This window comes from Prionailurus viverrinus, chromosome C1 (assembly GCF_022837055.1).
Source record: "Prionailurus viverrinus isolate Anna chromosome C1, UM_Priviv_1.0, whole genome shotgun sequence".
Lineage (NCBI taxonomy): Eukaryota > Metazoa > Chordata > Mammalia > Carnivora > Felidae > Prionailurus > Prionailurus viverrinus.
In genome coordinates this window covers 196,390,428-196,416,014 of record NC_062568.1, presented here as the reverse complement: position 1 = coordinate 196,416,014, position 25,587 = coordinate 196,390,428, and the positions used below count along the sequence as shown (strand labels likewise).

General features: G+C 48.0%; 1 protein-coding gene and 1 long non-coding RNA gene across 7 annotated transcripts in view; both read left to right on the top strand.

Annotated features, from left to right (window-relative positions):
- The window catches only part of NIPAL3 (NIPA like domain containing 3), a 65,349-nt gene that overhangs the window by 13,347 nt on the left and 26,415 nt on the right, over positions 1-25,587 (top strand). For all 6 annotated transcript variants that reach the window (XM_047868987.1, XM_047868983.1, XM_047868988.1 and 3 more), the window contains exons 3-8: positions 11,122-11,190; positions 12,418-12,589; positions 14,750-14,809; positions 17,377-17,522; positions 21,422-21,518; positions 23,853-23,988. In XM_047868987.1, the coding sequence (XP_047724943.1) occupies positions 11,122-11,190; positions 12,418-12,589; positions 14,750-14,809; positions 17,377-17,522; positions 21,422-21,518; positions 23,853-23,988 (680 nt within the window). The remainder of the gene's footprint in view (positions 1-11,121; positions 11,191-12,417; positions 12,590-14,749; positions 14,810-17,376; positions 17,523-21,421; positions 21,519-23,852; positions 23,989-25,587) is intronic.
- On the top strand, positions 17,529-21,347 carry LOC125171843 (uncharacterized). Its single transcript, XR_007154443.1, has 3 exons — positions 17,529-18,693; positions 18,817-18,922; positions 21,322-21,347. It is a non-coding gene; the product is annotated as an uncharacterized LOC125171843 (long non-coding RNA).

The window sequence follows — 25,587 nt, the reverse complement described above, 5'->3', positions numbered from 1 at the left end:
ACAATAACCAAAAGAGAGCTGAACTAGCTAAACTAACATCAGACAAAATAGACTTTAAGATGAAAATTATTACGAGTGACAAAGAACATTACATAATGGTAAAAGAGTCAATCTATCAAGAAGATATAACAATAATAAAATATATACACCAAAATACATGAAGCAAAAATTGACAGAATGGAAAGAAGAAACAGGTAGTCCAGCAGTTATCATTGGATACTTCAGGACCTCACTAGCAGTACGTCACTGTCAAGAAAATGGAAGACTTGGGGGCGCCTGGGTGGCTCAGTCGGTTGAGCGAACGACTTCAGCTCAGGTCACGATCTCGCAGTCCATGAGTTCGAGCCCCGCATCGGGCTCTGTGCTGACAGCTCAGAGCCTGGAGCCTGTTTCAGATTCTGTGTCTCCCTCTCTCTGACCCTCCCCCGTTCATGCTCTGTCTCTCTCTGTCTCAAAAATAAATAAACGTTAAAAAAAATTTTTTTAATAATAATAAAATAAAATAAAAAAAGAAAATGGAAGACTTGAACAACAACCAACTAGACTCAACCAACATCTAAAGAACATCTCACTCAGTTGTAACAAAATATCCATTATTCTCAAGTGCATATGGAACATATGGCATATCGCTTCTCGGCCTTTTGGCTAAGATCAAGTGTGGAACATATGGCATAGAGCATATATTCTCTGGGATAGAGCATATATTAAGCCATAGAACAAATGTCAATAAATGTAAAAGACTGAAATCATATAAAGTATGTTCTCTGATCACAATGGAATAAAGTGAGAAATCAATAGCAAAAGGAAATTCATAACAATAAAGTAGGAAGTTCACATATGTGGAATTTAAACAACACATTCCTAAGTAACCAGTGAATTAGTGAAGACATTACAGGGGAAATTAGAAAATACCTTGAGGGGCCCCTGGGTGACTCAGTCGGTTAAGCATCCAGCTTCGATTCAAGTCATGATTTCACAGTTCATGAGTTCAAGCCCCACATCAGGCTTGGTGCTGACAGCTCAGAGCTTGGAGCCTGCTTCAGAGTCTGTGTCTCCCTCTCCCTCTGCCCATCCCCTGCTCGTGCTCTGTCTCTCTCTCAAAAATAAATAAACATTTTTTTTTTTTAATTTTAAATAAAAAAATACCTTGAGGCAATCTCATCCTAAAGTTCAGATGCAGACATGAGGAACCCCAACTAGCCAAAACAGTCTTGGAAAAAGAAGAACAAAGTTGGAGGATTTCAACTTCTTGATTCCAGAACTTACTGCAAAGCTATAGCAATCAAAACCATGTGATAGTGACCAAAGGATAGACTCACATATCGATACAGAGTCCAAATATAAACCGACACATCTATGGCCAACATACTTTCGACAAGGGTGCTAAGACTACTTCTGTGAGGAATGAATAGTGTTTTAAACAAATGAGACAGAGACAACTGGATATCCACATGTGAAAGAATGAAGTTGGATTCCTTCTTCCCATCATATACAAAAAATAACTCGAAATGGATCAAACACCTAAATGTAAGAGCTAGGACTGTAAACCCCTTAGAAACATAGGTATGGGCACACATTGGAGACATTGAAAATTTGGTTCTAGACAACCTACAACAAAGTAAATATTGCAGTAAAGTGAGTCAAATGAATTTTTTGTTTCCTAGTGCATATAAAATTATGTTTACACTATACTTTAGTCTATTAAATGTGCAGTAGCGTTATGTCTAAAAAGCAATGCCGTGCCTCAATTTTAAAAAAGACTTTCTTTGTTGCTTAAAAATGCTAATCATCATCTGAGCTTCAAGTCAGAATCTTTTTGCTGGTGGAGGCTCTTGCCTCCATATTGATGGCTGCTGACCGATCAGGGTGGTGGGTGTTGAAGGCTGGGGTGGCTGGGGCAATTTCTTAAAATAAGACAGTAGTGACATTTGCTGCTCTGATGGACTCTTTCTTTCACAGACAATTCCTCTATAGCCTGTGACGCTGTTTGATAGCATTTTACCCACAGTAGGACTTCTTTCAAAATTGGGGTCACTTCTCTCAAACCCTGCTGCTGCTTTATCAACTCAGTGTATGTAATATTGCAAATCCTGTGTTGTCATTTCAATAATCTTCACAGCATCTTCACCAGGAGTAGATTCTCCATCCACCATTCTCTTACTTTCTTTGCTTGTCTATGGGAGACAACTCCTCATGCATTCAAGTGTATCATGAGATCACAACAATTCCCGCACATCTTCAGGCTCCCCTTCTAGTTCTCCTTCACTTGCTGTTGCCACCACATCCACAGTGACTTCGTCCATTGAAGTCTTGAACCCCTCACAGTCATCCATGATTGTGGGAATCAACTTCTTCCAAACTCCTGTTAATGTTGATATTCTGATCTCTTTGTATGAATCACAAATATTCTTAACAGCATCTAGAATGGTGAATCCTTTCCTGAAGGTTTTCAGTTTACTTTGCCCAGATCCATCAGAGAAATCACTCTCTCTGGCAGCTCTAGCCTTAGGAAATGTATTTCTTGGGGGCGTCTGGGTGGCTTAGTTGGTTAAGCATCCAACTGCGGCTTGGATCGTGATCTTGTGGTTCACAAGTTCAAGCCCCGCATCAGGCTCTGTGCTGACAGCTTGGAGCCCGGATTGGATTCTGTGTCTCCCTTTCTTTCTGCCCCTTCCCCACTTGTTCATTCTCTCTCTCTCTCTCTCTCTCTCTCTCTCTCTCTCTCTCTCTCTCTCAAAAATAAACAAATGTCAAAAATTTTTTTGAAAAAAAGAAATGTATTTCTTAGAAAATAAGACTTGAAAGTTGAAATTACTCTTTGATCCATGGGCTGAAGTCGGACTTGTCACCGACTGAACCACCCAGGCGCCCCATCATCAACTTTTAAAAAAGAAAAATAACAAAAAGAAAAAGAAAAAAGAAAAAGAAAAATCCAGGATGTGGAGAAATTGGAGTCCTCAGCCGGTGGGAATGTAAACAGGTGTAGCCACTATGGCAAACAGTTTGACCATTCACCCAAAAGTTAAAATAGTCACCATAGATACCCAAGAGACTCGAAAATATATGTTGGTACAAAAACTTGTACAAGGATGTTAGTTATCTGTAATACAAAGTGGCGATAACTCAGATGTGACTGGTGATTGGATAAACAAAATGTGTTATATCCACGTAATGGAATATTATTTGACCATCAAGGGGAATGAAGTATTGGTACGTGTTATAACATACGAACCCTGAAACATTATGCTCGATGAAAGAAACCAGACACAAAAGACCACACACGGTAGGATTCCATTTATATGAAATGTCCAGAATAGGACAGGTCCAGAAACAGGAAGTAGATTAGTGGTTGCCGGGGGCTGGGGTGACGGGGAACGGAGAGGGACTGCTGATGGGTTTGGGGTTTCTTTTGGGGGGAGATGGTGGAAATGCTTGGGATTTAGAGAGTCGCATGGTTGTACAACACTGATGAAAAGTGGACATTTCCAATATTGTGTTGCAACTGTAGAAATCAGATGTGCACCCCTCCCCCGTTTGCTGTCGTTGCTTGCTGTGGTTTGTTAGTGCTTGTTCGTTTTCGTGATTTTTCTAAATTCTTTTCATAAAGTCCATGTGACCGCTGTTGTATGCAGCCTGATGAAGTCTGTTCCTGTTGGGTGGTCACCTTGTGTTTTGACAGTTTCCTTAACCACGTAGATCCAAAAAAGGAAAAAAAGAGGAAAAAAAAAAAAACCCTCCCCCAATTCTCCCAGTCTAAGCACATTGGCTGTGTGTCGGGCCCTCCGATGCTTGGCCAGGCCATTTATACCCCTGTGCCTTAGCCCTTGCTCCCTGCTTGCATCCAGCCTGCAGGCCAGCCGGAGGTGAAGGCTAGTGTTTAATCAGGCCTTTTTGGAGCATGCATCCAGCCCTGGCTACATGCATGGCCTTTTTGATTCCCCGGTATACATGGAGACTTTAGAAAGCCCTTATCCTCTGTGTGTCTCCTTTCCCAGACTCTTCCTGCCAGGCTTTTCTTTCTGTCTGTTGCCCCTCCTGAGTACTGTCCCTTGCCCCAAGCTGTTACACAGCCATTACTTGTACCTTTAAAGGCTTTAAAGTCAGACAGAACAAAGACAAGCCCTGTGCCAACCCTTCAGGGATCACCAGACAGGTCAGAATCCACAACCACAGCTTTTAAAAAAAATAAGGTCCATGTATCCCTCTCTCTGTGTCTTCATGGCTGTCACAGATCTGGGGTGTAAGGGATGGGAGGCAGGCAATTTAAAATGCCACAGGGCTCTCTTACCATAAAGCAACAGCTTCTCTCTTCACCATACCTTCCTCTGATCGTTACATGTTTTTGGCTAGACCCCAGGGTTGTATAAACAAAGTGATTCTGGGGCGCCTGGGTGGCGCAGTCGGTTAAGCGTCCGACTTCAGCCAGGTCACGATCTCGCGGTCCGTGAGTTCAAGCCCCGCGTCGGGCTCTGGGCTGATGGCTCCGAGCCTGGAGCCTGTTTCCGATTCTGTGTCTCCCTCTCTCTCTGCCCCTCCCCCATTCATGCTCTGTCTCTCTCTGTCCCAAAAATAAATAAACGTTGAAAAAAAAAATTAAAAAAAAAAAAAAAAAACAAAGTGATTCTGATAGGTTTTGTCAGCTCATTAGCTGTTTTTCTGGAGAGATGGGTCCCTGGAATTCTCTATTCCACCATTTCCAATGGTGTCACTCATAACATTGTGAATAGACCAAAAACCACTGTGTGGGGTACTTTTAAAAGGTCAAAATGGTGAATTTTATGATTTGTGAATTTTACCTCAATACAAAGGTAATGATGGGGTACATAAAGATATGCTAGGTCTATAGAATAGCCTTAAAGAGCATCTCAAGTCAGGCATTACAATGGGAAGACATTAGCTGGGCAAAGAAAGGGGGTGGGGAAATCAAGCAGGAGAATCATACACACTCAAGTCGGATGAAAGATGAAAGCTACCTGATAGTGAATATCTGGGATAGAGTCAGATCTTGAGTCCCAGACAGAAACTGCTGGATCGTTCATCAACCTTGGTTCACTAAGGAAGTGTATCAGTTAGCTACTACTGAGTAACAAACCACCTGGAAACCTAAATTTACAAACCACAACCACTGAATCCTGAATCTGAACAGGATCCAAAAGAGTTGAAGTCAGGATGTAAAAGAGATAATAGGACTTGAGTATTGATTACAGTACTATTCACAATAGTCAAGGTGTGGAAATAACCTAAATGTCCACTGAAGATGAATGAAGAAAGAAAACGTGATGTATCCATACAATGGAATATTGTGAATATTATGCAGCCTTGAGAAAGAAAAACATCTTTCTGAAAAAGGAAAACAGTCTGTGTCAACAGAGATGAAACTTGAGGACAAAATGCGAAGTTAAATAAGTGCTACGGGCTACATGTTTGTCATCCTCCCACCCACCCCCACCCCCCCTGCCAAAATGTATATGTTAAAGCCCCAATCCCCAATGTGATGTTTTGGAGGTGAGACCTTTGGGAGATAATGAGGTCATGAATGTGGAGCCCTTGTGAATGGGATTAGTGCCCCGTAAGAAGAGACACAGAAGGATCATTTCTCTCTCTCTCTCTCTCTCTCTCTCTCTCTCTCTCTCTCTGACATGTGAGGATACAGCAAGAAGGTATCCATCTGCAAACCAGGAAGAGACCTCTAAGCAGGAACAGAATCAACCAAAATCTTGATCTTGGACTTGCTAGCCTTTAGAACTGTGAAAAATATTGTTGAAGCTACCCAGTCTGTGGTATTTGTTAGAGCAGCTAACACTCACTGAGACAGTAAGCCAATCACAGACCGACAAATACTACATGATTCCACCTAGATGAGCTGTAGACAGAGTCAAACTCGCAGAATCAGAGAGTAGAGCGGTGGTTGTGGGGTTGGCGGGGAGGGGAAATGGGAGTTGCTAATCAACAGGCATAAAGTGTCAATTATGGAAGATGAATAAATTCCAGAGATCTCTGTGCCTATATTTAACAGGACTGCATTATACACTTAAATTGTTCTTAAGAGGGCAAATTTGGGCTACAGTATCATCTGGAGTGCTGGACCGGGGCTGGAGAATCCAAAATGGCATCACTCGTGTCTGGAGCCTCAGCTGGGGTGGCTGACTCAGCTGGCAGTTGGCCGAGATGGCTGGGCCTTTCTCTTCTCTTGCTGTTGACTGGGCCCACTCATATATCTATTTGGTCTTCCACATGACCCCTGTCTCTCCTTATGGATAGGCTGGACTTCTTTATAGGTGGTTGAATTCCCTCTGTACAAAAGTAGAAGGTATAAGGCCTGAGCCCAGAAGTCCCAGAGCCTCATTTCCACCTCATTCACAAGGCCTACCCAGATTCGAATGGTGGGGAGAAAAGTTCCCACCTCTTGAGGGCATACAGAGATGAGAGAGATGTTCGGCAGGCATCATTCCACTTTTATTTGCCAGAAATGGTAACCCCAACTCGGACAGTATAATTGTGCAAGTGTCATGGTAAAAGTCCTGCCTCTCCACTAGGCCTCCACTGACACCACCCAGTAGGAGAAGAGGACTTCACTGCTGCCAGCTGGGGCTAGAAGTCCACGCTCCCCGTGTGGGCTCTTCTCACTCTGTGGGGTGGGGAGGTGCCTCATCGCTGGACCCCAGATCCCTCCTGGGCCTTCTCTGATAATCCCAGCATGAGGGTTAAAGTGCCTTGTTATAACTGTGAAAGGTTGGAAATCTAGGCTCCCTCCTTGGCCTATGCTGGTGTTGGGGATTGGGTCGGTGGGGGGGCGGGGGGGAGCTATTTTTTTTTTCCTGTGATATTTGGAATACAGCAGTTGTCTAAAAGTTTTCTGTCTTGGGGCGCCTGGGTGGCTCAGTTGGTTAGGCATCCGACTTCAGCTTGGGTCATGATCTCACAGTTCATGGGTTCAAGCCCCACATCGGGCTCTGTGTTGACGGCTCAGAGCCCAGAGCCTGCTTTGGATTCTGTGTCTCCCTCTCTCTCTCTGCCCTTCCCCCACTCGCGCTCTGCCTTTCTCTCTCTCTCAAAAATAGATAAACATTAAAAAAAATTTTTTTTTAATAAAAACAATAAAAGTTTTCTGTCTTGCTTGACTGCTCATTTTCTGGTCTTTTGGCTAGAGAGCACGGGCTTTTCTTAGAGCTTTTTTGTCTATACCCGTTATGATTCCCAGGTTGCCCGTTTCTTCAGCTTCGAGTCTGAGCGACGTGAGGTGAGGAGAAAACCCAGGGAACCCACTGCCGTGTCGTTCCTCGGGCCCCCAGCTCCCCAGCCTGTCTGCCTTCTCCTCTCCACCTTTCAGAGTTGTCTCATGTTTGCTTTGTATACAACATCCAGGGTTTCCTGTTGTACACAGCAGGAAGCATAGGAAAAAGTGAGTCCGCTCCATCTTGCTGGAAGCAGAAGTTCTGTCATTTGCTTTTTAAACTGGAAGGAATAACAGAATTTATTGTATGTAAATGGCATTGGAATATTTAAGACGTATGTTTGTTATATTCTTAAGTGCAGTTTATTAGACTTACAAGCATTTCTTAGTTCCTTGGTAAGATTTTATGTAAAAGAAACTAAATTTGTGAATCTGTCTTTTTATAGCAAATATAATTTTTTTAAGTTTATTTGTTTTGAGAGAGAGAGAGAGAGAATGAGCACAGCAGGGGCAGAAAGAGAAGAGGACAGAGGATCTGAAGCAGGCTCTGTGCCGACAACAGAGAGCCCAGCACGGGGCTCAGACTCACGAACCAGGAGATCGTGACTCAAGCCAAACAAAGTCTGATATTTAACCAACTGAGCCACCCAGGCGTCCCTAGCAAATATAATTGGAAAAAAAAAAAAAAATCAATGTAATACAGATAGGCGTTTTTTTTGTTTTTGTTTTTGTTTTTGTTTTTTTTGTCTGCAAAAGCCATCCTTCGAAGAAATGAACACTCAGGTTTACTAGGAGTTGGACTCATTATATACACGTACCCGAACTGCATCCCATAAAGCATAGACTCAGGCTCTGTGGGGCAAACAATAGAAACCAACTCCAGCAAAAAAGACTGTGGGGCTGCTCCCAGAATGGAAGGAAGGGCTAGAGAAGGAGGTCTGGGGAAGTCCCAGGCACCAGGATGGCCCCTGGGGCCTGACTTGCCCAGGCCTGGCCTTGGGCAGCAGTGAGCCCAGCCTTCTTTCAAGCCTCCATGCTTCTCTGTTCAAGATTTATACCCCAGAGAGAGGTTCTGACCTGCCTGGTTGGCTCAAGCTTGAGTCTAGGCCCATCTTTGTCCAGGGAGGACAGAGCACTTGGAATAACAGTCCCAATGAGACTTTGCAAGGGGGAGAGGGGGCAAGAGGGAGCCTTCCACAGCAAAATCAGGGTGCTGTTACCAGACCAAAAGGAACGGGATTAAAATGGCAGGTGGACGAGCATCAGAGATGTCTGCAGACTACGAGTTCTAGAGCCAAGTAGGTTTGGGACACCTGGGATGGCCGAGGAGGAACTGCCCGTGAGGCCCTCCGACCTGCCAGTGCACTGTGGCCTCCAAGCAGTGCACCCAGGATCCAGTGTTTCCCAAACTTACTTAACTATGTGGTGTTTTTTGCCTCAGAATCCCATTGACATCTCTAGGAACCCAGTTAGGGAAACCCTGGCCTGGTTGATCTCCAGTGACCCTTTTAGCTCTGAGATCTTGGGATCCCACAGGAAGGACATGGTTTCTGCTTAAGTCTGTTTAAGAAGAGACAGACAGCAGGGGCACATGGGTGGCTCAGTCTGTTGAGCGTCCGACTTTGGCTCAGGTCATGATCTTGCAGTCCATGAGTTCTAGCCCCACGTCGGCCTCTGTGCTGACAGCTCGGAGCCTGGAGCCTGCTTCGGATTCTGTGTCTCCCTCTCTCTCTGCCCCTCCCCCACTCATGCTCTGTCTCTCTCTCTCTCTCTGTCAAAAATAAACATTTAAAAAAAAAAGAGAGAGAGAGAGAGAGACAGCAAAAACACATCAACAGAGATGGAGAAGGACCAAGGAAGTGCAGCTCAAGCAGTGAGAGCCTTCTGGGGAAGAAGTGGAAGCCAGCTCCCTTGGGTCCATGAGATGCCCTCAATGACCTTCTATTAAGGAGTTGTTTTCTAAAGTGAAATGGACGAAAGTCAGGTTCCTGTCTGGCCTGCTCATTCACTTGGTTTCTGTTGGCAGTCTGGCTTAGGTGACCAGAGGCTTAGGTGGGGGCTGGAAGGATCCTTAGAGGTTATCTGGGCTGGCGTTTACATTTTCCAGATGGGGCCACACAAGCCTGATGAGGGGAAGGGACTCCCCCAAGGCCATGCAGTGACGAGGCAGCAGAGCTATAACCAGAACCCAGGTCTCCTGGCTCCCAGCTCAGCATCTTGCCTTTATTTTGCAATGCTGCACCTTGCTGGGGACAAAGTCAAGGACAGGCCATGGTGGTTTCTGTCAGTGAAAACACCCCCTCCCTCCTCCCATCCTCTTCCACAACCACCTTCTTAGCTGTCTAGGCTCTCAGCATTCCAGGAAAGAGGGGAGGAGAGAGGGACAGAGGCTTGACTTCCTGCCTTACTAAAACTTGCTAATTAGATCTTCCAGATGAATTGCAAGACCGTGTTTGTCTCGTTCACCACTGATTTCCTAGGGCCCACCCAAGCCTTAAGGACCCGGCATATTTCACAGGGAGGTGGGCTTGGTGGGAGGAACCTCTTGAGCTTAGGGGGAGTCGGAAAAGGCCCATCCTGGGGAGGGAGGATGCATATTTGGCTAAGATAGAACGTTTCTTGGTGTTTAGTGGTGAAATAACCCCGGAGGGTGTGTTGGCAACATAGTATAGTGTGGTTTAAATGCTGAGGCAAGTACCCTTTGACCCAGCAGTCCCCCTTCTAAGAATTTATCCCAAGGAGGCAATCCTCATAAATGCACAAAAATGCATGTACTAGGATATTCAGTTAGAACAGTGTTTTCAAAAAAGGAAACAGCCTCAATACCCAATAATGGAGAAGCAATGATAAAAAATACGGTACATCGAAATGACGAGTTATTTGATATTTATTAAAAATGATGAATTAAATATGCTTGACAGGGGAATGTGTTTATAATATCTTAAGTAAAAATGGGTTATAAAAAGATTATAGTCTTATTTTTATCAGATGAACTAACATTGTCATTCATATCTGAATTATGGACGGAAAAAAGTTTACAAGAACAAAATGTTTGCAGGAGTTATCTCTGGGTTTTAGAATTACAGGTGGCTTTTCTATTATGTCGTAATTGTTACTGTTCCTGTCATTTATTTGTATTTCCTAACTGTTCTACAATGAATATATATTTGGTAGTTATCTTTTAAGGTTAAAAGAAAATGCCATGCCAAGAAATCTGAACCTTATTCTTAAGGTGATAGAAATTAAATGTTTATAAATGAAATGATTAAAAATTAAGCACATTAGCCAGTTTAAAGAGTCTCACTGAGGGGCGCCTGGGTGGCTCAGTCGGTTAAGTGTTCGACTTCGACTTTGGCTCAGGCCTGATCTCATGGTTTGTGGGTTCGAGCTCTGCGTCGGGCTCTGTGCTGACAGCTCAGAGCCTGGACCCCACCTCAGATTCTGTGTCTCCCTCTCTCTCTGAACCTCCCCCACTCACACTCTTTGTGTGTCTCTCTGTCAAAAATAAATATTAAAAACTTAAAAAAAAAGAGTCTCATTGAGACCCCTCTGGCAACATGACGAATCCACTGATAAAATGGCAAATTGTATTCCTGCCTTTGTTTCTCTTGTAAATTCTGATTTCTGATGTTGCTTTCCTGCACAAGACTGCGGGGAGTCGACCCATTAAGGGAATAGCAGAGCAGATTCAGGCCTTACCAGGTCTTTATGACCGGTGGACAAAGGACGTTGCTTTCTGGAAGTATCCGGCTCAGGGCAATGTTTTGTAAACCAGCAAAGCAGCCGCGTTGACCATGAGTAGTAAAACTCCAATAGAAGGTCAGGGGTGTGTGGCAGATGTTTTCCTGGTTTGGTTTGGGGACAGCAAACAGTGGGACCTCAGATGTGCCCTGGGGCCCTTTAGCTTCGACCCAGCTCACATCTGCTCCTGTGAATTTTCCTTACAGGAAAACCTGATCGGCGCCCTTTTGGCAATTTTCGGGCACCTTGTGGTCAGCATCGCGCTTAACCTGCAGGTAAGTGTCAGTCACCAGCACCGTCTACAGTGGAGACACAGCTCTGATCAGCCGGGGGGCGTCTGGTGTGGACCCCGCTGCCTCCTCACCGTGGGACGCTGTCTACTCCATTCCTGGGCTGGGCCTACAATATCTTGTGGGTTGTTCCAGAATCTTCTTCGCCCCCATGTCATCCCCCCCATCACCCCTCCGCTCTGATGACAGCACTCACCATTACTTAGAATCCCTGGGGGCCCTGGAGCAGCTGCTCTGGAAGCCGGCCCCCTTGGCCCATCCGAGCTGGCAAGCAGCTACCTGCTCCCAAGCCCTGCCTCGGAGATTGCTTTGGGGACACCCGTGGACAGGATACGTCCCACAGCACACGGGCTGGCTCTGCTCTCCCAGTGCTTGCTCAGCTTCTAGCTGCGGTGAACCCGGAGCAGGGACATGAACACACATGGGCACCGGATGCATCTCGACTCCCACACACACGCGTGTGCGGGAGTGTTTCTGTGTGTTTTTGGTCTCGTAGCCACTTGTTTGGTTCAGGCTCTTCTTTCTGCAGACCGGCATCCCTGCCTCCACATCTGCTTCTCTGGAGCCCGCCTCACGGTCCCTCCTGAGGAGCCCCGTGGTCCTCTAAGTCTGCCTGGCTCTCTTCAGTCACCACCCCACTTTCTCTGCCCCGAGTCTGCACTTCCAGAACAAAGGCTGCTGGCCATACTTGGGCCAAGTATCCACCCAAGGGAAGGCAGCATCCACGGATACCCCCGGGGCTGCCCCAGCGCATCTACAGAAGGGAGTGAGAGCCGAGCAGGCACACCGAGGTGCCCATGAGGAGTCCTGGGCATTGCAGTTAGAGGGAGACACTCAGGCCAAGGCCGGGCTAACATGGGGGTCCTAGACCACGGCTCCCACTCCAGACTGTGACGTGCATTAGAAATGCACCTTTCCAGGCCTCCCCCACACCTCCCCTGAGGTCGAGATGTTTATATTTTCAGAACTTCCCCGGGAGTTTTTGAGGCTTTCCAGCCAGTTTGAGAACTTCTGTCTTAGAGTGACAGTCGGGTATTGAGAGCCCTACTGCTTGCCTCCCCTCTGAACAAGGACTCCAGCACCTGACAAACCTTCCTAAATGAAAAGGTGGGGGCGGGGGGGGGGGGAGGGCGGGGTTAGACTTAGGATACATACATCGCAGCATCTTTCCCCAAACATCTGGGCAAGTCACATTCTTTCTCGGATTTCTAGAAGTACTGCCACATCCGCCTGGCAGGCTCCAAGGATCCCCGGGCCTACTTCAAGACCAAAACATGGTGGCTGGGCCTGTTCCTGATGCTGCTGGGCGAGCTGGGTGTGTTCGCCTCCTATGCCTTCGCTCCGCTGTCACTGATCGTGCCCCTCAGCGCCGTCTCCGTGATTGGTAAGCCCGGGCTCCCTGCACCACTCCCCCGGGACCCACCTGCCTGCGCCTGCACCTTCCTAGTGAAACCAAACACCGTTTTGCTTGGCCACATAGCTAACACTTACAAAGGGCTTCATACACACCGGTCCTGCATTTAGCACTTTACAGATACTAATCCTTCTAATCCTCCTTTTTGAGGTACTGTCATTATCCCCATTTTATAGAAACGGGGGCACTGAGCGGTGAAGTTTCTTCCTCCAAATCACAACAGCTAGTGAGTGGCGGGCCTGGGGTATAGATAGACGGGGGGCTGTCTGGCTCCCCAGTCTGCTTAAAAATGATTCGGAAAGTGTACCAGAATTGCCTTTTATTTCCACTGAAGAAGGAAGAGAGAAACTTGGACCCTTTCATCAAGATAATCCAAGCTTTTATAGGGTTCAGGTGTCTCACACCTCTAAAAACTGCACATTCAACTTATTCTCTGATCTTTTTACATCAACTGATACCATCGTTAAAACATTGTTCACTTTCTCGGGGCGCCTGGGTGGCTCAGTCGGTTAAGCGTCCGACTCTTGATCTCGGCTCAGGTCATGATCTCATGGTTCATGAGTTTGAGGCCTGCATCGGGCTCTGTTCTGACAACGTGGAGCCTGCTTGGGATTCTCTCTCTCTCTCCCTCTCTCTCCCTCCCTCCCCCACTCACTCACTCTCTCCCTCAAAATAAATAAAAAAATATATTGTTCATTTTCCCACATGCCATTTTTCTGTCATTTTTATAATCACTGAGCCAGGGTTTCAGAACATTTGAACCAATGAATAGATAAAAGAAAGAGACACTCAAGCCAAGCCCACGAGACACTTGAGGTGTTCACACATGCTCTGTTCCTTTCTCACACAGTATTGTCCTGAAATATAATCTGGGGGCGGCTGGGCGGCTCAGTCAGTTAAGCATCTGACTCTTGATTTCGGCTCAGGTCATGATCTCATGGTTGGTGAGATTGATCCCTGGTGGTGCTCTGAATTGACATCATGGAGCCTGTGTAGGATTCTCTCTCTCCCTCTTTCTCTGCCCCTCTTCGGCTCACATGCTCTCTCTCCCTCCCTCCCTCCCTCCCTCCCTCCCTCTCTTTCTCTCCCTCCCTCCCTTTCCCTCTTTCTCTCTCTCTCTCTCAAAATAAATAAATAAGCATTAAAATAATAACTACAGTTTCTTGGGCACCTATTACTTAACAGTCACTATTCCAGGCACTTTAACAGTAATAATAGCGCAGTTATTGAGCATTTACTGTGTAACAAATTATCTACATGTATTATCTCATTTAATTGCCCTGATAACCCAGAGAAGTAGGTATTTTCATTGGTATGCTGATGAAGCAACATTCAGAGAGAGAAAATGAGAGAAGGAAAAGGAGGATGTGGAAGTGGGGGAAGGAATTCCAATTTATATGGAGCAAACACCCCCAGCATGGCTGATTTCACAGCCCACCATGCCTGAAACCACAGTGGCTTCCTGCATATTTAACAAGCAGCGAGCTGGTGTGAGCTGCATCCAGACTGAGACTCCCATGTAGTGACTTACCCACGGGTACACAGCCAGAAGAGGCAGCGCTGAGAATGGCCACCCGGGTCTGTTCACGGTGAATGCCAGCCCCACCCTCCCGAGCAGTAACCTGCAAGTTGGAGAGGGAGAGAGAAGAACCAGGGGAAAGTGTCAGAGGTTGTCATGGCAGTGGAAGGAGCGGGAGCCCTGGCCTCCGACGGCCCTTCCCAGCTGCACGGTCCCGAGTGGGTCCTTCACCTCTCGTAGCCTCAGCGTCCCGTTTTTCAGATGGGAATAATAGCACCCACCTCGGAGGGTAGATGTGCCAGAAACGACTTGTGCAAATCACCTGTCACACTGCAGGTACTCAACACCAGCGCTCCTGGGCCTGTGGAAAATCCTCAGGAAGGCTCAGAGAGGAGCCTCCCTCGCCGAGACGGAATAACAGAGGAACCAGAAGGACTGAGTTTGGGGGAGGGGAGCATGAGGGAGAGGTACCAAGGGAGTACCAAGTTCCAAGGCAAACGAGTCAACCCCAGGGTCTGGGCAAAGGGACTCCGTTGGGCTGATGGCAACCTCAATTTTCTTTTCCCCAATTTTTCTTTTCCCTAAGCTTTTACTTATTTTTTTTTTTATAGCTAGCGCCATCATAGGAATCATATTCATCAAAGAAAAATGGAAACCTAAAGACTTCCTGAGTAAGTTCACTGATTTGAGTCCCCGTTCTTAATGTTACGCTTGTGCCGTCTGTTCATTATAAAGCCAGCTCACCCCAATTTAGAGATCATCTGTCTCCTGCTCCCTTCTCTGCTTCTATATTCTACCCTCATCAGGCTCCTGAGAGCTGGGTTTTTTTAATCAGTGGTTCCCAAATCTGGCTGCACAACAACAAAATCATCTGCGAGACTTTTTAAAAAGGGCTCTCATTCATTCCACTCAATCTATATTTACTGAGCATCTATTGTTGGGATTTTAGGAGGCCTGATAAAAGGCACCCTCTTTCCCTAAATGAGTTCTAAAGCAATGGGAAACAAACATGGAGGTCAAAGACAAGAGGTCACAAGTTATGCTTTATTGCTTCTACAAACTAGATTAGAGCGTGCAGCCAAATGAACTTGCTCACGTGGCCAAGTTTGGGAACAACTGTTCCGAATCGTTGGTGCCAGATGAGAGCAAGACAGGGCCAGAAGGCTTGAAAAAGAAAAGAATCTGACACTGCTCAACAAACATACGATGCCAAGAGTCTTTTGCTCAGAGTGATTTGTGGTAGAGTCCCGATGACAGAGGAAGGGTGCAGGGGTAGCTGGACTGGTTCTGAGACCAGTGTAGAGTTTTATGTCCCTTCCAGGCTCACTCTAGGTGGTCCTGGTATAAGAGACACGCTAGTCCAGGCAGTGCCCTGTGTAAATTGGAAAAAGATGGCCCCTCTGGACATCTGTAGGTCTATGGGTACATGACCTGGTGAGCAGAGCATGGGCTAGATTTTAGCCCTCATCACCTCTTCAGCTATGTGCTCTTAGGCAGTGAGCAATTTATACAACTGTACATGGCTGTCCTGCATAAAGTTCCATTAAATTCAGCAAACATTCACCCAATGCTAGACCTGTGCTGTTCACCACAGGCATGGAGCTAAGTAAGACCTTTCCCTGCCTGAAGAAAACTTAAGACAACAGGCTTGTATATCTTAGCACAGAACTCATTATTGAATTTAACCGTGGCTCATTCATTCATTGAACAAATGAACAACTGGTTTTTGAGCACCTTATGAGGCCTAGAATGAAAATTAAAGACATGTGATGTGGTATCACATTTTTTGGGGAGACAATGGAATGAAATACATAGTTAGTTCCATCCCACAAAAATCCAGGGGCCTGTGGTAACCAGGCATAGGTCAGAACTCACAGCCCTTTTCAAAGTTTGCCTGGGTCTGGGCTGGACTTCCAGGGGTTTTTCACAAAATCCCCAGGGTGCAACTGGAGTGTGACAGGACCCAGGGGAAGAGGCAGGACACTCCCCACCCCTCTGACGGCCTCTGACAGGTCTGTGGAATAGAATATTGACAGTATTTGGACCGATCTCTTGGGATTACGTTAACCAGCCAACGGGAAAGGATAAGGTCATTTTTAAAAGGTACATGGTAGGCTCTGCAGGTTTGCTTGTGAGGTTTTGTTATGTTTCGTTTTTTATGTTGCCCATAAAGTGATCCGAGCTTTCAAATGTTCCCCCCTGTAACATGCCCATTAAAACCACGGTGCATTATCAGAATGGCTACCAGGAAGGAAAAAAAAGAGGCAGTCTTACTCTAATGCTCTCCCAGTGGGAGTGGCAATTGGCGCGACCAGTTTGGGAGACCGTTTGACAGTAACTACTGGGCTGACCGTCCGTGTGTCCCCTGACCTGGGAATCGGCACTCCTCGCTTTACACCCAACAAGAAATACGGACGATATGTTTTCCAAATGACGCGCTCACGGATGTCCCTGGCTGGTTATTTGTTATCACCCGACAACTGGAGAGCCCTCAAACACCCATCAGCCACAGAATGGATACACCGTACAGCCCTACACCCCACACCAGGATACAGATGAATCTCAAGAGCTCCCAAACCTTCATGTTGCACGAACCCAAACACGAGGAAACGTAGCGTGTGAGCCCGCGTAGATAGAGTACAAAACCAGGCAAACTGTGGGCACCTGTTAGAAGTCAAAGTTTTCTCCCGGGGCCGCGGTCTAGTGATTCAAAGGAGACACAAGGGAGGGTGTTGGGGTCCTGCTAACGTTCCCTTTCTTGATCGGGGTGCTGGTTACGTGGGTGTGTTCACTTTGTGAGAATTCATCGGGCACTTTTTCGTATACATGCCCCACCTCACTAAAATGTTTTCAACATTACATGTTTTTGTTTTTTTTTTAAATAACAGTAAGGAAGGGGTGCCTGGGTGGCTCAGTCGGTTCAGTGTCCAACTTCAGCTCAGGTCATGATCTCGCGGTCCGTGAGTTCGAGCCCCGCGTCGGGCTCTGTGCGGACAGCTCAGAGCCCGGACCCTGTTCCAGATTCTGTGGCTCCCTCTCTCTCTGACCCTCCCCCGTTCATGCTCTGTCTCTCTCTGTCTCAAAAATAAATAAACATTAAAAAAAAATTTTTTTTTCATAACAATAAGGAAGATAAGAAAAACCAAAAACAACAACAACGACAGCAGGTACCAGAAGCACATGCTGGCCTGAGGCCCAACCTGCAGCCAGCCCTGTGACAGCCTCCCTTTCTCTGCAGGGCGCTACGTCTTGTCCTTTGTTGGCTGCGGTTTGGCCATCGTGGGCACCTACTTGCTGGTGACATTCGCACCCAACAGTCACGAGAAGATGACAGGCGAGAACATCACCAGGCACCTCGTGAGCTGGCCTTTTCTCTTGTATATGGTAAGAGAAGCCATTGTGCCTTCCACCCAAGATGGCAGGAGGGAGCATCAAGTCCTAGACCCTGAACACCTGAATATCCAACAACAGGGGATTCAAGTGAATCATGACGTATTTCACAGCACCAAAGAGCGTGCTTGTGGCAAGGATGTACTCCATGGGAAATGCCTTTTTCACTCATATCCTGGGTAATGTCTAAATCTGCACATATAATACGATCATTTTAGTTTTTAGAGCTAGTGTAGGTGTGTGTGTACAATGTATATGTGAAGGACTAGACGGAGAAACAGAAACTCTATCTATAATTGTCTCCGAGAGCTGGAATTATGATGGAGTGCTCACTTCACCTGTGTCTTTATGCATCATCCAAAATTTCTCCAGTGATCATTTAAGACTTTTAAGGTAAGAAAAACACTTAACATTTTAAACAGTCATAGAAATGTTACCTATTTATTTTTTCCCAGTATCACACAGCTGCTAGAAGCTAATAGAAACTCCAGAGACACTGGAAACTGTCTCTTAAACCCCTAGCCCCGATTACGTCCCACGTTAGGTCTACAAATAAACTGAGGAAGCATGTAAGGTATTTAATAAGCTGCCGGTATATATTCCTGTTCTATGCCAGGCAGGCACTGAGCTAAACACTTTCTTGCATATCATCTCAAATTCTCCCAGAACCCTATAAGGTTTTTCTCCCCATTTTATGGAGGAGAAAACTGAAGCGTCGGGAGGTTAGCTGACTGCTCAGAGTCCCACGAGGGCAGAGCTGGATTCGAAGTCGGACCTGCCTGGCTTCACGGACCACCTTCCTTCGCCACGGCCCGCTGATGAAGGTGTTGACTGTTTTTCCTCTGACACAGCAGCCTGGGACTGCTCTCCAGGCCTGAAATGTCCTTTTTCCTTAGTTTGCTCCCAAGGCAGAGGATAGATGTCCCCCAGATTGGGACTGTCTCATCTCCCTACCGTCAGCCAGCCCCAGCATGTAGTTGGTGGGCGTGGAGACTGCCACTTCTCCACACCCTGTCTCTGGCAGGACAGAGCCAAAGAACACCCCTCTTTGAGAAAAGCTTAACCCCAGAACACAGTTTTCTCTTAGGGAGTCCTGGGCTTGAATCTGTCATGCGCTGTGGGACCTTGGCCAGGTCACCTAACCGGAAGCTCTGCCTCCTTCTGTGTAAGCTTGGTGGGAGTCACTGGCCCGGGGCTGGTGGTTGGGGGACGTGAGGTGGTGCGGCAATCACCCAGCCCTTGGCAGATGCCCAGTGACCTACTCTGTTTGTCTCCTTGTGTCTCCAAGGCATTGCCGCTGTAACCGAACTCAAGGGGTCGCTGCTTGGGGTGCATCCAATTGAACACAACCCGAGGAAGTGTTGAAAGCAAAGACCTTTTATTACTTGTCACAAGTAAGGAGACAGGGAGATAGCTCTCAAAGCACTGTCTCCCCGTGGGGTTAGGGCAGGAAGCTTTTATGCAGTGTGCTGGAGGGCAAGGGCAGGGAGCTGGGCACATTAAGGAACCGATGCATTTTCTGTTTCTTAGGCACTTTGGTTCAGCTGCACATGCTTATCAGCATGTCGACGTGCTAGTCCTTACATTGTATATTCACAAAAAATGGCAAGAAAACCCCACCCGTAGGAGATCTTAGCATTAGAATGAGTGAAAGGTAATGTTAGGGCAGCTCATAGGGCTTCTGTGCAGGCCCCGATCTCCAGCGTGGCTCGAACTGGCTCACTCAAGGGGTGTCTCTCTAGTGGGGTACCTGGCCTTGACCTCTCCTTGACGGGAGCTGTTTATTTCCCTGCCTTTGCCCCTGCCCCCTCTCCCTCCCGCTGATAGATTGCAGTCCCCTGACGTGAGTACGTCTCTGTTGCGACCTAACACTGCCAGCTAGAGAGATGTGGCCCGATTCGGTCAACATTCACGGAGTATCTGCTGTGTGCCAGACACGGTGCACCTGAGACAGACGGCAGGTGCACTTGTGAGCAGAGCATGATACACAGAGTTGATAGAGTTGTCCAGTCGCTGTGTGGTACGCCTGACACTAACGTGACGTGGTGTGTCAACTATACTTCGGTAAAAAAAAGAAAGGAAGAGAGGAGACATGCTCCCGGGACTCAAGGTCACGTACGCAGCAGCACCAAGCCTATGCCAGCACGCATTTAAGCCTCGTGAAGAGTGGCTAGAAAACCGGGCCCCCTGAGAGCACGCACGATGGTTAGCAATGTTGATGAGCAACTGCATCTGCTTGATGGTGTATGTTGCGGCAATTAAAGATAATTATGACAACTTCAGAAAATACGAGAGTTGTTTTTGGTAACTAAAAACAGCCCAGGACAAAACTGCACGGACTGTGATGACAAGTAGATAAAATATGTATTCACTGCAACAAAGGCAGGAAGAAACAGGAAAATGAAAACAGCTGGGGTTTTTTTTTTTTTTTTTTTTATGGTCTCCAATTTTGAGGAATTTAAAATTTTTTCAAAATGCCCGTTAATGTTTCTGCGTTGCTTTTTATGAGTGCCTTCTACACCCTAGGCCCTGGGCCTCTCGCATCCGGGCAGCGTAGCCCAGTGGGAAAGTGCACGGGCCCTGGAGCCAGACTGCCCAGGTTCAGGTCCCGGCTCTGCCATTTCATTAGCTAGCACTGTGACAGTGCCTACTTCACAGAATTATTGTGCTGATTTAACGACCTTAGTCTAGACACAGAGTTTACAAGGTGCCTGGCGCCTTTATGAGTTCGTTACGCATTAGCGATGATTATGGCCTTACAAAGTAAGAATCGTAATCCCTATTTCACAGATGAGGTAATCGAGGCTTAGAGATGTTAAGTGACTTGCCCATGGCCACACAACCATTTTAATTTTTTTTTTCAACGTTTATTTATTTTTGGGACAGAGAGAGACAGAGCATGAACGGGGGAGGGGCAGAGAGAGAGGGAGACACAGAATCGGAAACAGGCTCCAGGCTCCGAGCCCTCAGCCCAGAGCCTGACGCGGGGCTCGAACTCCCGGACCGTGAGATCGTGACCTGGCTGAAGTCGGACGCTTAACCGACTGCGCCACCCAGGCGCCCCAACACACAACCATTTTAGAAGCAGATCCAATTTCAAACTTGGGCCTCGCTGACTCCAAATGTCCTTTCTCTCGACCCCACCAAGCCGCGCACATTGAAGGCTTGGTTAGGGGACAGGGGCACGTATACTTAAGCCAAAGGTTCTCCTTCAACCAAAGAGCTCTTCTCCTCAGTGAACAGTGTCTCCCTCTTTTTTCTTTTTCACTTATTTTTAAAAATTTTTTTTTATGTTTATTTATTTCTGAGAAAGAGACAGAGTGCGAGACAGGGAGGGGCAGAGAGAGGGGGGAGGCGCAGAATCTGAAGCAGGCTCTAGGCTCCGAGCTGTCAGCACAGAGCCTGATGCGGGGCTCGAACGTACAAACTGTGAGATCATGACCTGAGTCCAAGTCGGTTGCTTAACCAACTGAGCCACCCAGGCGCCCCTAGTGTCTCCCTCTTTGACCCACCTTCAGTTTTAATGGGGTTACCCACGGAGCAGTGAGGTGGGGAGAAACCTCAGCCTGATGAATCCCGGCCATGTAAGACAGGGCGTGTGTGAGGCCAGCGCACCCCCCTCAAAGCCCTGAGCAAACTCATCAGTGTTACCCAGAGGGTAGAGATTCACTCAGAGTTTACTCAGAGCCCCTCCCGTTTCCACGGGAGAGTTTGGGAGATGCTGGGTGCTTCAACTCCCTGTCAACTCTGAAGGGCTTGACTCCTTCCATGACTTTCAACTCCGTGACTTTAGTGACACCAGCAGCATCAACTCCAGCCCAGCCCAGCAGGGCCTCCCAGGCTTGCCCACACCCACGGCCACCACTGACCTCCCCGCCTGCTGACTTCCACAGCTTGTCGAGATCATTCTGTTCTGCTTGCTGCTGTACTTCTACAAGGAGAAGAACGCCAACAACATCGTCGTGATTCTTCTCCTCGTGGCCTTACTGGGTGAGTGGGGGTCTGGGTGGTTGAGTTTTGCCACCATCGGGCAGCACCACGAGGTCCCTGCCGAGTGGAGGTGGCTTCCGTCAGTTCTGTCACTCTGCTGACTGCGTTCAGTGTCCTTGCTCCAATACCAAGAGTCCCCTAAGTGCCAGGAACGGTGCCGGAGAGGGAGCCACAGCGGTGGACAAGACAGACAAACCCCTGCCCTAGGGAGGCCTCCATTCCAAAGGGAGGAAGTGTTAATAAACAAGCAGACAAATGCGTAGATCCTGGAGAAGTTTGGGCCGTGGTGATTACAGTGAAGAAGAGGAGAGCAGGGTAAGGGCGAGGGGGGTAAGAGTTTATTTCAGAGAAGTCAGCGGTGGGGCAGGCTCCAACAACTGCCTCCTTAAGGCTTCATGGAAGCCTGTCGGGCTGGGAAGGAGTGCTGGATTCAAAAGCAGGAATCGATTTTGCTCTGTCACCTGTTTTTTCTTTCCTTTGGGAGGGATGGGCGCAATGTGGGAAATGGCCCCCGAATCAGACTGGGGCAAGGCCTGATCCCACATAGAGTGTGATATACTAATCGGGCTGTGAGATGTGCCCGGACTTCCAGGGGAAGGAGAAGGGGGAGGGGGGGGGGGCCTCCTGCTACCCCCTGGGGCCTCTGTAGCCTGGGGTGACTCCCTCCTGTTGAAGCCGCGCTGTCCTCTAAAAATAGGCCTGGGAGAACACCCGAATCTCAGGAGGGGTGAGCAGGGGTAAATGAGACCGGCACAAGTGCCCAAGACGTGTTGCCGCCCTTCTGTCCTTCCCACACCGAGCCTCCACACCAGTCACAGGCCGTCAGCCACACAGATAGGGGCCACAGGGGCCAAGGTTGCAGCATTTTGATTTTTTAAAAACAGCTTTATTGAGATATAATTTACCCACCATAACATTCACCTGTTTGAAGTATACAATATAAACGGAATCCTCTAATAATGGGGCTTTTTGTGACTGGCCTCTTTCACTGAGCATATTTTAGAGGTTTGTCCGTGCAGTAACTTATAGTGGCGGTCCCTTCCTTGGTGATCTTGTTTGCAAAGCAGTTTGGAAGGTCAGGGTCCCTCTGATGAGCAGAAAGGCCAGAAGGCCCTAAGGCACATTGGCTGCTCTCCCTGTGTCCCCTTCTCACCAGCAAGGACACCCTCACAAAAGTGCCTGTCTTCACTGGCTGCTGCTGTTTTTTTGTTTTTTTTTTTTTTTAAATTTTTTTTTTTTAATGTTTATTTATTTTTGGGACAGAGAGAGACAGAGCATGAACGGGGGAGGGGCAGAGAGAGAGGGAGACACAGAATCGGAAACAGGCTCCAGGCTCCGAGCCGTCAGCCCAGGCCTGACGCGGGGCTCGAACTCCCGGACTGCGAGATCGTGACCTGGCTGAAGTCGGACGCTTAACCGACTGCGCCACCCAGGCGCCCCTGGCTGCTGCTGTTTGACAGCCGTCATCTAGGTAGCCGAGGGGCCCAGAAGCCGCTGTGTGTGGTGGGTTGTTAGCAAGAGGGAAAAGGAGCAGAAGCCAAGAAAAATGGGAAAGCAGAGCACCTCAGCCAGAATAAAGGGCTTCATTTGTACCCATACTTGGCAGTGGTTTCTTTTCACTCCTCCTCCGGCGGGGGGATCGGACAGTTGAGGCTTAGTAGTCATTTCTGCACCACTGGATAAAGCAGTGGTCTCCACAGTGAGGTGAGCAATGATCTCTCCTGCAGCTGTTTTATAATGTAAATACCATAGAAGCACAGTGGTACATGGGTATCACTTTAAAATACACAAACATGTATTATCGGAAAAGTATGTGCAGGCACATAGGGGTAGGATTCCAAAACATCCAGGGACCTCTAACAAAATGTTTGTTTTTTTTTTTTTTAATACAAGTGAATAAGCATTAAAAAAAAAAAATAGAGCCCGTTGCACACCATGTTTTTTTTTTCCCTGTGATTGCCATGAGAATGATACTCAAAAGAAGTTCATTTATCCATTCAAAGGTCGTCTTGACCTCCTACCGCGTTCCAGGCACAACGCTGCCACTCGCGTTCAGAGACTTAGACTCCGTGCCCTTTCTTGCTGGAGTCTGGAAATGACATTTGGAGACGTCTGTTGGTATTTTGCTTTCTTCTCTTCTTGGACGTAGCAGCACAGATAGGGCAGCTCATGGAAGGGGCGTAAGAGAGCCGAGGCAAACGGCTTCTTCTCGCCACGTTGGTCACTGGGTTGGCTCTGCCAGCGCTCTGTATTTTTCATCAAGTCCTTTGGGGTCATAAACTGACTTTCAGGGGGCGACTCCCTGCATCCGTCCCTCCTGTTCACCTTCTGCAGGCTCAATGACGGTGGTGACGGTGAAGGCCGTGGCTGGCATGCTGGTCCTGTCCATCCAGGGGAACCTACAGCTCGACTACCCCATCTTCTACGTGATGTTCGTGTGCATGGTGGCCACCGCTGTCTACCAAGCCGCGTGAGTCGCAGACCCTTTTCCTGCCGTGCCTCTGCACGCAGGTCTCTACCGGGCGCTGGGCCCGATCTGCTTTGTTTCGGAAGCTGTAGGGAAGGCAGAGCGATCGCACCACACAGCCTGCAGCCAAGGTTAGGCAGCCGCTGTGGGGGGAGAGGGGTCGCTGATTGGCCGAGCTGTCACGTGGTGGGGCGGGGCTCTGTGCCCCCCGAAAGACGAAGCCCGGAAGGGACGTTGTTTTTCCCGCCGCCTCAAAATGGGAGAAATGTGTGATCACCGGCAGCCTCGCCTCGCGTCTCCTCCCAGGCAGGCGTCTGCTTCGTGGACTCTTGAAGCTGTGCGGCCCCCAGGAGCCACCTGTTAGGTGGAAAACGGAAAGTTGCCATTTCTTGCCCCCAAGAAATCTTCCCCGTAGAGCGAGGTGATCGTTTCTCTCTCGGAAGCGGTGGTCGTAAGGGTAGGCCTGGGCCTTGTCCACGTCTGAGACCCGGTGCTCGGCAGAGGGCCCCCGACGGCCTGGGACCGGATTGAGTGTTGGGCCCTAGAGCCTCTCCCCTCCAGGCCTTTCCCGCAGCTTCCCTGGGATCAGATTCCTTGTCCGCAGTGAGAACAACAACACCCCCGACCTAAGAGAATCGCATAAAGCGCTCAGTACCGTCCCCAGAGTAATGTCCACATCTCAGCCTCTTTTATGATTATGATGACTCTTATTATGGCGATTATTTTTTAAATGTTTATTTATTTATTTTGAGAGAGAGGGAGAGAGCGAATGAGCAGGGGAGGGAGGGGGAGAGAGAGAGAGAGAGAGAGAGAGAATCCCAAGCAGGCTCTACGCCGTCAGCGCAGAGCCCAAAGTGGGGCTCGAACCCAGGGAACTATGAGATCATGACCTGAGCGCAAACCAAGAGTCAGATGCTTAACCCACTGAGCCACCCAGGCACCCCTATTATGTGGATTATTACTGGCTTTAGTCCTACTACAGAGATTCTGGTCATCACCCCTGAGCCGACCCAGCACCAGGCTCTGTGCTGAGCACCCCACGGTTCCAGAGATGAATCCGATGCCCACTCCCCCTTCTCACTCACCCAGTCAGCACACGTCCACCGAGGGCCCGCTGTGTGCCCGGCCAGTCTGCACACACAGGCCTGAGCAATAGTCGCTGTCCCCAGGACACTCACAGCCCTGGGGTAGGGGGAAGGGCAGCCACACTAACGGAAGAGAACAACTGAGTGGGATGTATGTCATGGTGTAGGCAACTAGGTAGTAATAACTAAATGCTATGCGGAGAACGGACAAAGAATATATTCCGAGATGAGGGAGTGTTCATCCTAGATGGAGAGATTGGGAATGATTCTAATTTCTCTCTCTCTCTTTCCCGTACTTACTGCAGCGAGCACATTATTTTTGCATTAAGAAGAAAATTTGTTTTAAAAAAATAATTTACAGGAGCACCTGAGTAACTCAGCCAGTTGAGTGGCCGACTTCGGCTCAGGTCATGATCTCGTGGCTTATGGATTCGAGCCCCATGTCGGGCTCTGTGCTGACGGCTCAGAGCCTGGAACCTGCTGCTGATTCTGTCTCCCTCTCTCTCTGCCCCTCCCC